Consider the following 17,298-nt stretch of genomic DNA (forward strand, 5'->3'; position numbering starts at 1 on the left):
ACCACTGGAGGTTTTTGAGGAGGGGAGTGACATGCCCAGAGCCTTTCTGTAGAAAGATGATCTGGGCAGTGGAATGAAGAATAGACTGGAGTGGGGACAGACAGAAAGAAGGGAGATCAGAAAGGAGGTTAACACAATAATCTAGTCGGGATATTATGAGAGCTTGTACCAGCATGGTAGCAGTTTGGATGGAGAGGAAAGAGCGGATCTTGGCAATATTATTATTGTTATTCAAAGTTTAGGTGGCACAGAAATGCTGAAGTGGCGATTGGGGAGGTATGGGAGATGGGATTGCAGATGGACTTTGAAGATACAGAGATCTTTGGGCTATCAGATAAGAAGGGGTAGGAAATTCCCAGCCCTCAGGAGGATGTGAGCAAGAGATTGGCAATGGAAGAGAGGAAAACAAGGCAGTGAGCGAACGAGGTAAATTATTTTGAAAGGAATAAAAAATGTAAGCTGGGATGTTGCAGAAGAGAGATAACTGAGGGAAGTGCTTTAAAGACAGTATTAAGGAATGTCTGCTTTATGTGGAGGGGAATGGGTACCAATGAAGATTTTGAGGAGTGGAGAGACTTGCAGAACAATGTTTTAGAAAAATGATCCAGGCAGCAGAAAGAAGTGTGGACTGGAGAAGGGAGAGACTAGGAGGCAAGGAACTCCACAAGGAGGCTAATGCCGTAGTTGAGCCAGGATAGGATAAGGGTCTGGATCCACATGGTCATCACAGGATGAACAGGAAGGGACAGAACCCAGAAATGGAAAAACCAACAGGATTGCTGACAGACCGAATACAGGGATTGAAAGAAGAGGGAAGAATTAAGGAAAATGCCCAGGTTGCCAGCTGTAGAAATGGGCAGATGATGGCAGTGAGGCTAGGAGAAAGTGGGGTGGAGCTGAGCAGATTATGGATGTGTCACTGCTAATCTGTAGCAGTATAGCATAGTGGATAGAGCACAGACCTGGGACTCAGAAGGTCATGGATTCTAATTCCGGCTCCACCACTTGCAGCGTGGCTCAGTGGAAAGAGCCTGGGCTTCGGAGTCAGAGGTCATGGGTTTGACTTCCAGCTCTGCCACTTGTCAGCTGTGTGACTGTGGGCAAGTCACTTAACTTCTCTGCACCTCAGTTACCTCATCTGTAAAATGGGGATTAACTGTGAGCCTCACATGGGACAACCTGATTACCCTGTATCTACCCCAGTGCTGCTCTGCACACAGTAAGTGCTCAACAGATACCAACATTATTATTATTATTATTGTCTGCTGTTTGACCATGGGCAAGTCACTTTACTTCCCTGTGCCTCAGTTCCTTCATCTTGTAAAATGGGGATTGAGACTATGAGCCCCATGTGGGACAGGGACTGTGTCCAACCCAGTTTGCTTGTATCCACCCCAGTGCCAAGTATAGTTCCTGGCACATAGTAAGTCCTTAACAAATATCACAATTATTATTATCGTTATTATTATTAATGAGGTTGAGTTAGTTGTGCACAATGCACTTTGTGCCGGCCCTCCAACCCTCTAATATTACTAATGACTTTTCCTTTTCTCATATTCCATTCTTTCCCCTACCTCTCTTCTTCCCCTCCTTTTCTCACCCACTTCCTCTTGCTTCCTGGCCCAACTCTGGTTCATTCCCGGGCTCCCGCCCGCTCCCTAGTGTGACCAAGACCAGTGCATTCAGAGCACCAAATTCGTTTTGCAGGCAGCAGCCACCCCGCTCCTCCAGAGCGAGCCCAGCCTTGCCAGCGAAGACCTGCCTTTGTCGGGGAAAGCCAGCCTCGGGGCTCCTTGCGCCACCTTGACCCTGGGACAGCCGACACCACCCTCCTCCATGCCAAACCTCTCATCAGAGACAGTTCTGACTGACATGATTCCATTAAAAGAGGAGCACGAAGGCCACCAGTTCCTTACACCGGAGGAAGCCCCTTCCCCTCCGGGGATGTTGCCGACAAGCAGCCCTCTCTCCCACAGCCACACCATGCACGTCCTGAGCCTGGCCAGCCAGGATTCACTCCACGAAGATTCGGTGCGTGGTCTTGTGAAGCTCAGCTCGGTCTGATCCCCGTGGACCCTGGCTCATGAGGATGTGGGGTTGGGAGAGACACGAGGCACTTTTCCACCAGCTCTGCTACTCAGACCACAAGTGGCCACACCAACACAATGGACAGTCCACCACAAAGACTTCTCCGTTCCAACCTGCCTCGAGGACAAGAACTCTGTGTCACGGGATTTACGCTCGTGAAGTGGATCGGAGGATGGATGTCATTTGTGAGAGGGACCCGGTTGCTAATGGCTTTGTTCCATTTGACTCTTTTTTTTTTTGACCTCCCCACCCATAATAAAAATCGAAATAGTCAACGGCCATCCATTTCCTGCAGCCTCAGTGAGATGAGGGATCTCCCAGCAAGTTGGAATCCAGTCTGCAAAAATCTTTGCTCCAAAATGAACAGGAAGACCAGTAGATGTTCGAGTCATGCTCTGTGGTTTTTATGCTGTTGTAATACCCACTCTTGTAATAAAGTGTATGACACTTGTGGCCAGGTTAAAATGCACTTAAGTGTTATGCTACTAATATCTGAGATAGACGATTACCATTCCGTTTGTTAGTTAAAAAAAGAAAGAAAAAAATGAAAAAAAGGCCCAATGTGGATTTGCATGCCACGCTACAGTATGTGTTACGGTGGTGTTGGTATTAAAAGAAAGTGCTGCTTTTTTTATTTGTGAATTTCTAGGTGCCGTTCTATCGAACAGCCATGCAACAGCCAGAATTCATGGACAGTGTCATTATTATCCAACCTTATTGTACGCTGAGAGGCGGTATCTAAAATACCAAGGGCTGCTGAGTTTGATCATATTACGTATCATTTAACCTTCTGTTGAAGTATTTAAATAAGGTATTGTGTCGTGCCATCCATGCCACAGATTCTCCACTACATTATGTGACGAGATTTCCTGTGGACATCCAATAAAATGACATCCTCTGTTCCTTTGGATCTGTGTTCAGTTATCCTTGGTCAGTTTAAAAAAGAAGCAGTGCTTTCAAATGACATCGTTTGCAAAGGATTTTGGTTTGTGTTATAGGTGCATCTACAGACTCTGGAAGATTTGATTTGGAAAGAACTGTGATAGGGAAGTAGCATTGTTCATCTTTTGTTGTGTAATTTATGACACGGGGTTAGAAGATGACTTAGAATTCCTGATTATAATGTGTGCTTTATCAAGGAGAAGAGGTTCTCAAGTCAGAAAGTCACTGCTGTTTCCATCTCTCACACCCTTGTCATGTGTTGTGACAAATTGTAGGTGACCTTCAAAGGATGCTATGGAATTGAATGAAAGGTGAGTAACAGTTACTCGTTTAAAGTGTGTTATAAGACTACCCCTTTCAAGTGTGATTTTTCTTAATTATGGTATTTATTAAGTGCTTTCTATGTGCCTAAGCACTGTGCTAAGCTCTTGGATAGATACAAGATAATTAGATCAGACTTTAGGCCTTGTCCCATTTGGGAATGGGGGTAGGTGGGGAGAATATTGTACAAATAAGGAAACTGAGGCACAGAGAGGCTAAATGACTTGTCCGAGATCATAGCGCAGATCAGCAGCATAGCTGGAGTTAGAACCCTGTGCTCATTACATTCAGTACTAAACTCATAATTTCTCTCAACTAGGCTATTAGATAAAAAATAATTGTGAACTTAATAAGTCATTTTTCCCCTTGTAAAGTTGAAGGTAAGCTGAATTTTGATTAAGGAATAACTTCAGCGATGACTGCAGAGAACCCAATTTACAGGAAGAACCAGGTAACTTTCTGAACCTATGTGTTTTTCAGCTGTTAAATCCTGCAATAGTTCCTTGTCAATAAAAATACGTCATCATCTATCCAGCAGGCTGCAAACCCAACTCTCCCTGCATGTGTGCAAAGGCAATGGCATGTATTATTCATCAACCATTTCAGTTATGCTTTAATGATGCCCGGCCATTACCTGTATGGGGAAAAAAATCCATTATTTTTGTCCTTATTTGGAAAACAGCCATCTTATTCTGGTCAAATGGCAATCTGTTCTGAATCAACGTGTTCTTCTCTTGCTTTTGGAAGAAGCTTTAACGTTTATTTTTCTCACCGATGACCCAGAACCTTTTCTTAATTGGGCATGCAGGGAAGGTGATGATAACTTACGGCAAGCCTGAAAAATAGCACCCATTTCTAGTTTAATAACAGTACACTTCATACTTTAATAACAGCACTTGCTTATCCAACTCAGATCATCTGTTCCTCTGCAGGTACACAAGACTCCTCTATCCGGTTACTCACAGGGGAATGATGACACCGGGGTACCTTAGTATGCTCCTCAGTTTTTCCAACTAATAAAAACAATAATGGTATTTGTTAATTGCTTACTATGTGCCAGGCACTGTACTAAGCGCTGGAGTAGATACAAGGTAATCAGGTCGGACACAAAGACCCTGTCCCTCATGGGGCTCACAATCATAATTCCCTTTTTACAGATGAAGTGACTGAGGCACAGAGAAGTTAAGTGACTTGCCCAAGGTCACACAGAGGACATATGGCAGAACCGGTGTTAGAATTCACATCCTCTGACTTCCAGGCCATGCTCTTTCCACTTAGGCCATGCTGTATCTGGTAGCACGGAGAATGCAGGGGTACAGCCACCTTCTCCCTGCTGCATTTAATATTCTAGGGAGCAACGTGGCACCTTCTGGGAATTGACAATCATTGGCCTCCCCAGCTCTTAGATTGTGAGCCTGGAGTGGAACACTATCCCTTCAGACTTGATTTTCAGCCCTAGCACGGGGCTCTGACTCATAGGAAATGTATAATAAATACCATAATTGCCATTATCTGTATTTCTTCGCCTTATGTGTTTTATTCTCCCCTAAGCAACCCCACGAGTGAAGTTGTGTCCTCTGTTTGGCAGTGAAAGTGGGTGGTCCAGATCTAACGAGGTTTGTTTGAGAGTGTTCCAATCCCCAGGAGAATGGTTTCAACCAAGGCTCTACCAGCCCGTGGTATCCTGGGAAGTTGCCAGTGTGCCAGCCCTTGTGAAAGCTGATCTAGGCTTTGAGGAGTGAGCTGTCGGGGTAGAACGGGAAGCCTTTTACAGACTCAGACATCTTCAGAACCCATAAAGAGCAGCCTCCAAGCAGTAACTGCAAGTAGCTGAGCTTCAACTCCTCAACTACCCCTGCTCTCAAAACTTAATAGTTGTGGTATTTGTTAAGTACTTACTATCAATCATTCTTTCATATTTATTGAACATTTCCTAAGTGTAGAGGACTGTATTAAGCGTTTGAGAAAGTACAACAGAATTAGTGGACACAGTAATGTGCCAAGCACTGTGCACTGTTCCGAGCACAGGGGTAGATACTAGATAATCAAGTTGGACATAGTCCCTGTCTCACATGAGGCTCACAGTGTGTAGGGGAGAGAGAGGATTTTATCCCAGGAATTTCCTTACATAGTTTTTGAACCCATCTTGATCTCGCCTATCTCGCTTCCAACCCCTCACCCACCTCCTACCTCTGACCTGGAACTCCCTCCCACTTCATGTCTGACAGAGCACTACTCTCCGCACCTTATTAATATCCCCCCTTCTCCAAGAGGCCTTCCCAACTAAGTCCTCCTTTCCTCTACTCACTCTCCCTTCTGCATCACCCTGGCACATGGATTTGTTCTGTCTGCCCCACAGCACTTATCTACATATCCATAATTTACTTATATTAATGCCTATTTCCACTTCTAGACTGTAAACTCCTTGTGGGCAGGGAACGTGTGTCTACCAAGTATGCTATATTGTAGTCTCCCAAATGTTTAGTCCAGTGCTCTGCACACAGTAAGCACTCAATAAATACCATGAACTGATTAATTCATCTAGTCCGGTTTGCCCCATCTCAGGGCAAGAAACATGGCTTTGGACATTGCAGTCAGCTTTCACTTCACTGAGAGCACTTATGTGTACTTGGTGAAAGTGTGATGACTGTTTCTTGGCAGGAGTATTTTGTGGCTTGTTCTAATAATAATGCAAGTTATTGTATTAGTAAGTAAGTGTATTAAGTGTATTAAGCACTTACTATAAGCCTACCTCTGTATTTAGCTGTGGGGTTGATCCAAGATAGGTCAGACAGAGTCCCTGTCCCACACTAGGGTTAAATTACCTGAAGGGTTTTGGCATCAGTTACTTTGTAGCTTAGGGTATCTTAATAATTTACAAATTCCTCCAGTCTCAATGGTTCTAAGATCCATTGACTGCAGTGTAACAGGAAAGTCTTACTATTGCAATTTGAACTATTATTGAAAACACACACACAAGCATCTTTGTTTAAAAAAAAAATCCATCTGCTTTCAGTTTTGTAGGAATGCCCATGGGGACTTTGTACTCTCAGAATCCTTTGATGGGCACATTTCATCTGTATGTCCTTTGCCTTTGGAAAGAAGAGTTGAAATTGTCGCATCCAATCTCCCATGGGTTTGTATTTGGGAAACGGTGGGATTTGATTTAACATTTTGTTCTGCTCCCATTCTGAAAAACACTGATTCATCTTTAAAGGTCTTTAGAGCCATAAAAATGATGCAACATTCTCTTGAGAACTTTCTGCTTTGGCAGCTGCTGGTGGTTTGGAATTCCCACCATTTTAGAATTGTGCAACATCCACTAAATTCCCTGGGTTTATTACCCTCTGCATTGATGATTGACCTGCTTGGGTTTAAAGGAATATCACTTGTTTTGCAGTTCTCTAAACTTTTCTGAAAGTTTTGAATTTCCTTTAGATATTTATCCTCCCATTTTTGTCTCTTCTCTTTGTGGTCAGAAGAAAGCACTCCCCCATTTTTGATTATCTTGTGTCTACCTTAGTGCTTAGTACAGTACTTGGCTTATAGTAAACACTGAAATGCTATTACTATTAGTAGTAGTAGTATAAGGTCCTTTCAACTCTCACTAGCCCAATTGAATTTGGATGACAACAGTGGGAAAATTCAGAAGCTGAAATCATCGTACACTTTGATGATTAGTTTCAGTGGTCTCTGAACAAAATAACAGTTTTCCCAGGGGCCGGGCAATTACAAGAATTTGGCCAGACAACATCACTTAAACTTCCCCTTGCTCGAAATAGGCCCACAACAGTTCCCTTCCAGTGAATAACCAACTAACCTGGATTGCCAGTTTGCTAGTTTTATTGAGTTATGCTTTCTGGGTCCTGGAGGGGCAATGAGATACATTGTTCCGAAGGACGGAAGAGGAGTTTAAACTGGTACGATTGGGGAGTGTTTCCAAAAATCATCTTGAATTTCTGTTCTCTTAGTAAGTGTAGAGCCCAGCAAGTGAAAGTAATAGAGCATAAGGTATGTCTTGCTGTCTTACAACTGTTTTGAGGTTAATTTCAGTAAAATTATGTGATCAAATATCTGTGAGTGTATTGAAGCTGATAACTTTCTTGCAACTGAACGTTTTAAAGTAAATTAACAATTATTCTCCCTGACAATAGTACGATCCAGGGCTTCATTCATGTTGCTTGCTTAAGGGCTGTCTTTCATTGGTATCCTTTCAGAGCTTCTCTCAAAAAAACTAATTTCGGAACTTAAAATTACTCACAGTGTTTTCCTCATTGTAATAAATGTCAAAGATGATTAAGGAGATTACATGGAGGTAAATCAATGAATCCCCCACCACCCCATATCAATTTGTTCTGTTCTATTCTCAGTACTGATCATCCAACCAAAATGTATTTTCAAGTTCAATTCAGCTATTAAAAATAATTGCATAGATAAAAGATTAGATTGCTTCTGTAGAAACTGAATCTGCAGCTGCATCCTCTAGACCAATGGCAGAAATTGAAATTGCTTTCACCTCTCACAGACCTGATAAATAAGTTGCAGAATGAGGTGAAAGCTAAGGGGCAACTTGACTTCCATTGTTATGAAAACCTATTTTCCCATCATATGTCGCTTAGAAAAAAGATATTTGGTGGGTGTTCTACTACTGATTCTCTAAGTGAATAATTGACTTAATTATCCCCAGTGTTTTAGATGCACAGTTAAGCTCAGATCATAAGGCTGGGATTCAAGGAGATTTTCTTCAGGATGCTGTGTGATTGAAGATGTTTAGAGTCCAATTTGGCATGGCTTTGAAGTTGGGCATCAAGAAGCCCTTTCCCTGTTCCTAGGTTTCCTTGGTTTTTATTTTACAATGCTGTCATTGAACATTCTGGTACGGAAAAAAGATTTTAAGGCAGCAATTAGCGTGCTGGAACTCTAAATCTAAACAATAATAAACATGTGCTCCACGCCATCCATCCTATGTTTTCAGAGATATTTATGTACATTTAAATGCCTCTTTGGTGTTTTAATCAATGCTTGAGCAATTGTGCTTTTTTAATCCACTGAAATGGAAAAAGAGAACATGCCTCCTTCCATAAGTGTTAGTAGTAGACACTAGCTTTAGAGCCTGCAATCTGTATCAAGATATTAATTGCTCAGATAAACAGACCAGTTAGAGCATGACTGGAGAGCATAATGTGAAGTAGGAATTTAGTCATCCTAGATTAAAGCAAAAGACCCAAATAAATTACTTAAATATTTTATCATTGTAAGTGAAAAGGAGAAATTGTGATCTGAGTTTTCTCTGACACCAGAAGTCCTGGGCCTGATAGGGAGGGAGAAATGGACCTCCTCTGTCACCCAAGCCATGACTCCAGGAAGCACCTGGTAGAAGAGTCCATGGGGAGAACAAGAAGCTGAATCCCTGGATGTCTCCAATTCCAGATGCTCCAGACTTTAGGAAGGTGAGACCTGAGACCCAGATCCCTCCTTCCCACCTCCATCTCCCACCACCATCGGGAAGAAAAATCTGCAACCCCCCCCCCCCCAGCTGGAAGCCTAGTGTATAGAGCATGGCCCTGGGAGTCAGAAGGACCTGGGTTCTAATCCTGACTCTTCTGTGGGCAAGTCACTTAACTTCTCTGTGCCTCTATGCCCTCATTTGTAAAATGGGGATTGAGACTGTGAGCCTCACGTAAAACAACCAGATTACCCTGTATCTACCCCAGCACTTAGAACAGTGCTCTGCACATAGTAAGTGCTTAACAAATACCAACATTAGTATTATTACTTGTATTCTGGGTGAGCTTGGGCAAGTCACTTCTCTTCTCTGGGCCTCAGTTCCTTCATCTGTAAAATGGGGATGGAGACTGTGAGCCCCATGTGGGACAGGGACTGTGTCCAGCCTGATTTGCTTGAATCCACTCCAACACTTAGAACAGTGTCTGGCTCATAATAAGCACTTAAATACCATCATCATCATCATCATCATCAGGCCCTGAATCTGTTGGAACCTTGGGAGACACTTAGCCCTTTTTTAGATTCAGGCCCAAGTCCTTGGTCTTGGAGGAACTGTGGCTTGCCTGAATTTATGATGATTTATGATCATGGTCTTGATTAGGATTTTCACTGATATATTGTGGATGTTATCTACAGGGTATGAGAGTTGTTTCTTTTCTATGTATATACTGCCTTCCATTTTAAATTGTGAGGTCCTTAACAGCTGTAACTGTATGCTGTTTTTCCTGTGTTTTCCCCGGCACTTAGCACACATTAGTGTGCTTAATACATCTCTATGCGGTTTCTGCTGCTGCTGCTTCTTTAGAAATCTAAGAGGTGGCAGAGCTTTTCAAGATATAATTTTTAATGCATTTTAAGACAAGCTAGTAATTTTATTGGTATTTTCTTAATGGAAGAAAAAATAGTGCTTTAATTTTGAATATTGCTATATGGATTTCCAACTGCAATGGATAGCATGGTATCTGAACCGAGGACAGTCTGCCATTAACGAGAAAAAGGAAGGGCTAATATGCCCCTCCCCTCAGGGTTGCACCTGGAGAGTTTCCAGTACTCTACTAGTCTCGACTATGGGAGGGAGAGTCAAGCAGAGGCCTGTCTATTCCATTCCTAGCTTGGGCAGTGGCTAGCGAGTGGAATCTGCTACAATTCAAAACTCACCTGTGCTGGGCAGCAGCGGCATGGGAGAGAGTCAAGGGTGGAGGCTCAGGTTTACTGCACAGAAAGAGGCAACGATAAACCGCTTCCGTATTTTTACCAAGAAAACTCTGTGGATAAACTACCAGAACAATTGCAGATGGAGGAGGGGCATTCTGGAAGAGATGTGTCCATGGCATCGCTATAGGTTGGGCATGACTCAACACCATAAGACAACAATAACAAATCTTTAGTACAGTGCACTAAATTGAGTAGGTGCTCAATAAATGCCATTACTACAATAATAATGATGATAATGGTATATGTTAAGCACTTACTATGTGCCAAGCACTGTTCTAAGCCCTAGTTAGATACAAGATAATCAGGTTGTCCCATGTGGAGCTCACGATCTTACTCCCCATTTTACAGATGAGGTAACTGAGGCACAGAGAAGTTAAATGACTTGCCCTAGGTCACACAGCAGACAAATGGCGGAGTTGAGGTTAGAACCCATGTCCTCTGACTCCCAAGCCTGTGCTCTTTCCACTGAGCCACACTGCATCTTTCACTAGAGAGAAGCACTTTCTGTGGGCATTTATTATGCACTTACTATGGGCCAGGGACTGAACTAAGCACTGGGATAGATAATAAGATAATCAAATTGGATGCAGTCCCAGTCCCACGTGGGGCTCTCAGTCTTAATCCCAATTTAAGTTAAGTGAGTTCCCTGAGGTCACACAGCAGACAAGTGGTTGAGGCAGGATTGGAACCCAGATCTGCTGGTCTCTTACTAAACAATGACAGTCACTTTGGGAAATTTACCACATCGATCCAAAATGAGTCCTGTAATTACGAGCAAAAAGACATTTGTGACTAATATCTTCCTATAAATACCTACTAACAAGAATTTAATCATTTTTTAAGTAATAGCTATTACTGTTCTTATTTCTTTTAAGCGAGTGTAGTAAAAGGGGGAAAATGTTCTCTTTTCCTTAATTTTTTTTCCTTGCAAAGATTTCAACATTCATAAACTTCATTTACTAAGTAATTAAGGTGTCTATGAAAACAAGCTTTGCCTTCAAGGCCCTTAGGGATTTCTGCCAAGATGTTTTCCTGCAGAAAATTCTGGATGACTCAGCAGCTAACCAAACTTGACCAAACATGGACAATTTCCCAAAGGCTTTCTTAATCCAGGCAAATGTTTTTTGAGGAGTTCATAGCTGACATTGTGAATCGTGGGTGAGTTATTGATCTGGAAAACTGAAGTTTTCAATACACCTTCTCATCCTAGTCTTTACACCTTGGAGATGACAGTGTGGCAAAATTTCATCTTCTTCTTTAGTCAGTGTATTGCCACCCCACTCAGAAGGTCTGCATCTGTGTTTCCTGAATCAAATCATGTCCCCTGATTCTGAAAGGTAATTAATTTCAGTAGATGTGGATAGGATATGGAAAGTAGGCTTTGTGAGAGATGAATGAAAACAAGCCAGTTCAGATGCCTGAAAATTATCTTATCTTTTCATAGAATTCCAGAATCAACATGCCTGTCATGCTCTGAATTACAATCAAAAATAAAGTGCCCTCTTGGTTCATAGCTTTGTCCTGTTCCTTTGAACTCTTTGTCATTTCAGGAATACTGCTGTGAGCATTGATGCAACACCAGGAAGAAGCAGCGTGGCATAGTGGAAAGACCACAGGTCTGGGAGTCAAAGGACCTGGGTTCTAATCCCAGCTCTGCTAATTGCTTGCTGTGCGGCCTTGGGCAAGTCACTTAACTTCTCTGTGCCTCAGTTTCCTCATCTGTAAAATGGGGATAAAACCCTACTCCCTCATACTTAGACTGTGAACCCCATGTGGGACAGGGACTGTGTCGTGCCTGATAAACTTGTATCTACGCCAGCACTTAGAACAGTTCTTGACACATAGTAAGCACTTCACATATACCATAAAAAAATCTTCCCCTCCACATACAACAGACCATCACTCTCCCTTCCTCAAGAGCCCTATTAAGGTCACATCTCCAAGAAGCCTTCACCAATTAAGCCCTCTTTTCCCTGGCTCCTCTTCCCTTCTAGGTAATCTATGCACTTGGATCTGTGACCTCTGGGCATTTGGTATTGACCCCACCTTCAACCCCACAGCACTTATGTACATATCTTTAAATAATATATTATTATTTATTTATATTGATGTCTGTCTCCCACTCTTGACTGAAGCTCACTATAGGCAGGGAACGTGCCTATCAACTCTGTTGAATTGTACTCCCCCAAGTGCTTAGTACAATGCTCAGCACATAGAAAGTGCTCAATAAATACCATTGATGATGATGATAATGATAATGAAAAATGACCCCCAAGACTTGCAAACTTCTTTACTTGTCCCCTACCAGCTGCCTTGATTTGCTACAACTGACTTCACCATGGATACAAAAATTTAATGATTTAAAGTCTGGCTCATTGTCCTCTGTGCTCTTCAATTTCAGTAATATGTGCAGGAGTTTCATAACCATTCTGGGATAATTAAGTGGTGGAAAGGAAATGGCCATTGGTTTTCTCTGTCAAACACTTCTTCAGCAGTTCATCTACTAGAACTATTTACATGCTGAATATACAACATCCTGCTCTTACCATCCCTCAAATGCTGGAAAAAATGATCTGAGCTGTTCTCTCAAAAGGAAGTCTACTGCCATTTTTGTACCCATGTACAGTTCCTCTTTTTTTAAATCATGATAGGCACGTGCACACATGGTGAAACTTTGATGATTCTTTTCGGTTCACAAATTTGAAAGTCCTGGCCTCAATCCTGGATGCAGTAATAGGACCAAGAAGCTCTAGCACTCTCAAATAGTTAAAATTGATTTATTTTATAGAAAATATCCTGCTGGGTGAATTCACTGAAATAACCTATTTAGTTGAAATTCAATGATTCCAATTTTCTGCCCTCAAAATAGGGTTAGGCCTGCTGCTACTTCTTTTTCTGAGTTGCACCTAGAGTAAATAGTGTGTATGTGGCACAGGGGTGGGGTGGCAGCAGTGGGATGTCTGTGCATGTATGTTATTTAGGTTTAAAGATGATGTTACTGGAAGATTTTAATGAGAAGCAGCATGGCCTGGAGGAAGGAGAACAAGCCTTGGAGACTGAGAACCTGGGTTCTAATCCTGGCTCTGCCAAATGCATGTTGTGTGACCTTGTACAAGTCACTTAACTTCTCTGAGCCTCAGTTCTCCTGTGCTGCTTTCTACTTAGACTGTGAGCCCCATGCGTGTCAGGGACTGTTTCCAACCCAGTTAACTTATATCTACCCTGTGCTCAGAAGGGTGTTTGACACAGTAAATACTTAACAAATACCATATTTTAAAAAAAGATTTTATCACCATGTGCAGATTTGGCTGGTAAAACTGATGCATGACTGGCAATCTCTTCCACACCCTAAGCCTGATGAAATGATCACCTCTTGTTCCTCCCTATGTCTGAGTCCTATTAATTTTTCCCATTGGGTGTCCTGATGCTTTTTTTAAAAATAGTATTTGTTAAGGGCTTACTATGTGTCACTCTTCTAAAGCATTGGGGTAGGTACAAGTTAATTAGGTTGGACACAGTCCATGTTCCATATGGGACTCAACAGTTTCAATCCCCATTCTACAGCTGAGGGAACTGAGGCCCAGAGAAGTGAAGTGACTTGTCCAAGGTCATAAAGCAGGTGAGACAGTGGGGTTAGAACCTAGGTCCTTCTGATGCCCAGGCCTGTGCTCCATCCACTAGGCCATGCTGCTTCTGCTAGTTAGACACAACACCTTTGATAGGGGCAAACAGGTCACTTCTCTAGAATCGGAGAAGAGACACTCTGGAATCGGAGAAGAGACCCTTTGAATGTGGGCAGAAGGCCCCATCAAAGCCTATTGCTGACTAAGCCAGGGACTGTCTTTGGGTGGAGCACATATTAATCCCAATTCCTGCTCAATAGCCTAGGTTTCTAGAGAACTAAACAGCCACTTTTGAAGCAACGTGGTGTAGTGGATAGAACGTGAGCCTGGGAGTTAAGAAGTCATGGGTTCTAATCCCAACTCTGTCACTTGTCTGCTGTGTGACTGTGGGCAAGTCACTTCACTTATCCAGGTCTCAGTTACCTCATCTATAAAATGGGGATTGAGACTGTGAGCCCCACATGGGATAAGGACTGTGTCAAACTCAATTTGCTTGGACCCACCCCAGTATTTAGCACAGTGCCTGGCACAAAGTATGTGCTTAAATACCATTATCATCATCATCACTTTCTTCTCACACTTTCTCATTTTATTCTGCCTCCAAACTGATTTTGAAATGTTGTTTCTTCAGCAATTGCTAATGGTCAGGATTTGGTAACCACTGGTTCCTCTCAAATGAGCAATTACACTGTGTTTGGGTGAGACAAATTAATACCAACTCAAATATGTTAATAATGTAAAGCAGAAGTTGTGAAATAGGAAATTAAAGTCAGACTAAGGAGTCTGTGTAATGTACTTGGATTATAGATGATTTGGAAGTTGGGTTTTCACATGACCTTATTCTACAGTAATCAAACACAACTCAATCAATCAGTAGTATATTTTGAGGACTCACTCTCTACAGACCACCATACTGAGGGCTTGGAATAGTACAGTGGGGTTAATAGACATGATGTCTTTTGTCAAGAGACTTAGAATCCAGCTGGGGAAGCAGACATTAAAATAAATTACAAATAGGGAAAGCAACTATGTATAAAGATTTGTGCCTATGTACCTTGTGTAAATGGGCACCTAAATCCTTAGAGGGGGACAGACTCAGGAGCACAGGTGGTGCAGTAGGGAGGGAAATAAGGTGAGATCAGTAAGGGAAAGCTTCCTGGAGGAGATACGATTTTAGTTGGGCTTTGAAGCTCCTCCTCCAGGCTGTAAGCTCCCACTGGGCAAGGATCATGTCTACCAACTCTGTTGCATTGTATTCTCCCAAGCGCTTAGGACAATGCTCTGCACAAGTAAATGCTCAGTAAATACCATTGATTGAAGTTGAGGAGAATACTGGTCCAGCAGATGTCAAGGGGGAGGAAGTTCCAGGCACCTCAGTGAGCCAGAGTCTATTTAGAAGCAGCTTAGCTTAGTGGAAAGAACAGAGGGGGTAGTCAGAGAACCTGAGTTCTAATCCAAGCTCCTCCACTTGTCTTTTGTGTGACCTTGGGCAAGTCACTTAACTTCTCTGTGCCTTAGTTATCTCATCTGTAAAATAGTGATTAAGACTGTGAGCCCCATGTGGGACTTAAACTCTGTGCATCCTAATTACCTTGTATCTATCCCAGAGCTTAGTAAAGGGCCTAACACATAGTAAGTGCTTCACAAAATACAAAGGAAAAACCACTTAAATACCATTAAAAAATCCCAATACTAATATTAAGGTAGATTAGGCGACACATTTAGTCCTTTAGACCTCTAGGGGTTCATTAGCACATTACCACTAGAAATTCAGACCTTTGATATCTCTAAGTCATTTATAAAATTGTCTCTAAGAAATGTAAACTTCTCCAAACCCAAAATGTGTGCATTGAATACTGGAATTATTTACTAAATCTCTTCCTACTGTCATGAACTACTACAGTGAAAGCACCTTTCGAAATAGGCTTCCACCAAGGATTTATTTTATAATTCTGGATATTATACATATGTATCTTGGTTATTTATACGCATGTATTTTCTTGTAAACTCCATGCTCAGGTACTTGAAGGTGATAGCTGCTTGTACATCTATTCCTGTTCATTTGTCTCCCCCATTATATTGTCATCTTAACAGGGCAACTTGTTTTTTTTGCTTTGCATATTAGCCAGACTTTGAATTTTATTTGAAATAAAACATCTTTCTATGTTGCCAACCCAGGTTAGTAAACAGGTAAGCCCCTCCCTATCCCTGTCCTTGCTCTCTTCACTTTTCCCACCACTCTGAAACATTCCCACCCTACCCGCTGCCCCCCCACCCCACAGTTATTTAATGCTTTTTTCCTGTTTCCCCCCAGCTCCCAAGACCTCCCCCCACCCCTGTCTAAGGCCTCATTTCCTCTTTTCCCGTTCCCTTCTGCATCACCCAGATTTGTTCCCTTTATTCACCCCTCCCTCAACCCTACAGCACTTATGTAAATAAACATAATTTCTTTCTTTATATTAATGTCCGCCTCCCCCTCTAGACTGAGAGCTCCTTGTGAGCAGGGAATTGTGTCTACCGACTCTGTTGTATTGTGCTCTCCCAAGCATTTATTACAGTGTTCTGTCCGCAGTAAGTACTCAATAAATGCAATCAGTTGATTAATTGTTGTATTCTCCCAAGCTCTTCGTACAGTGCTCTGCACACAGCTGAATAAATATGATTGACTGGCTCCCCTCTATCCTGACATGGCTTTTTTTCTCCCTTTCTTTAGTTGCCCCCATACGCTTCAGGTATTATCGTTATTATCATCATCATTATTATCATCATCAGCTGCTAACACTATCACTATTGTTAGCTCCACACATGTTAATATTATTAGTATTGTTTTTGTCCGTCTGTCTCCCCCGATTAGACTGTAAGCCCATCACTGGGCAGGAACTGTCTCTGTTGCCGATTTGTACATTCTAAGCGCTTAGTACAGTGCTCTGCACATAGTAAGCGTTCAATAAATACTATTGAATGAATGAATGAATACAGGGTCGCAGGGTTTGGGCTTAGCTGAGCAACCCTGGTGGGCGGGCATTTCTGCCTATTCCCTGGCTCAGACACCGGGTTTGGCTGACCCCAAAGTGGGCCTTGCAAATAGAGGAAGGGGCCAGTGGCAGCAAAAGAAGAAAAATAAATCTAAAAATCAGGGCTGAAGGAGGGGCGAGGGAGGAGAGGAATTGCAGAAATGGCGGCAAAGTGTATTTAGGGGTCCCAAGTGGAATCTGTGGGAGACAGGGAAAAAGTTCTGAAGAGGGGCCTGGGGGCGGGAAGGGATAGGATGGGGGCGGAGGCGGGTTGGACTGAAGGTGGGCCCTTAACCTGTTGTGGTTTCCCCTTGGGGACCCCAGTGAGGAGTTCTGGATTTAGGATAAACAGAAGTTTACAGGTTTACTATACAAACCATTCAGTACTAACTAGTGTTTAATGGTGTGGAAATATTGCGCTTGCTCAGACTTCTCAAGAAATAATGAGTCACAGGAAAAATATTACTGCTTGATATCTTAATCCAGAATAGAATAGCAGTAGTCTCTTTTCTCTCTCTCTGTCTCTCTCTGTCTCTCTCTGTCTCTCTCTGTCTCTCTCTCTCACACACACACACACACGAAATTTCACC

The 17,298-nt window shown here is 42.5% G+C and overlaps 1 protein-coding gene across 3 annotated transcripts in view; it reads left to right on the forward strand.

The window, feature by feature from the left end:
- Positions 1-2,998, forward strand: part of ZDHHC14 (zinc finger DHHC-type palmitoyltransferase 14) — a 287,105-nt gene extending 284,107 nt beyond the window's left edge. For 2 of the 3 annotated variants that reach the window (XM_029057932.2, XM_029057930.2), the window contains one exon: positions 1,663-2,998. In XM_029057932.2, the coding sequence (XP_028913765.1) occupies positions 1,663-2,064 (402 nt within the window). In that variant the 3' untranslated portion in view covers positions 2,065-2,998. The remainder of the gene's footprint in view (positions 1-1,662) is intronic. The other variant, XM_029057931.2, reaches the window with a different exon arrangement.
- The last annotated feature ends 14,300 nt before the right edge of the window (positions 2,999-17,298 follow it).

Source organism: Ornithorhynchus anatinus, chromosome 2 (assembly GCF_004115215.2).
Source record: "Ornithorhynchus anatinus isolate Pmale09 chromosome 2, mOrnAna1.pri.v4, whole genome shotgun sequence".
In the NCBI taxonomy this organism is placed as follows: Eukaryota; Metazoa; Chordata; class Mammalia; order Monotremata; family Ornithorhynchidae; genus Ornithorhynchus; species Ornithorhynchus anatinus.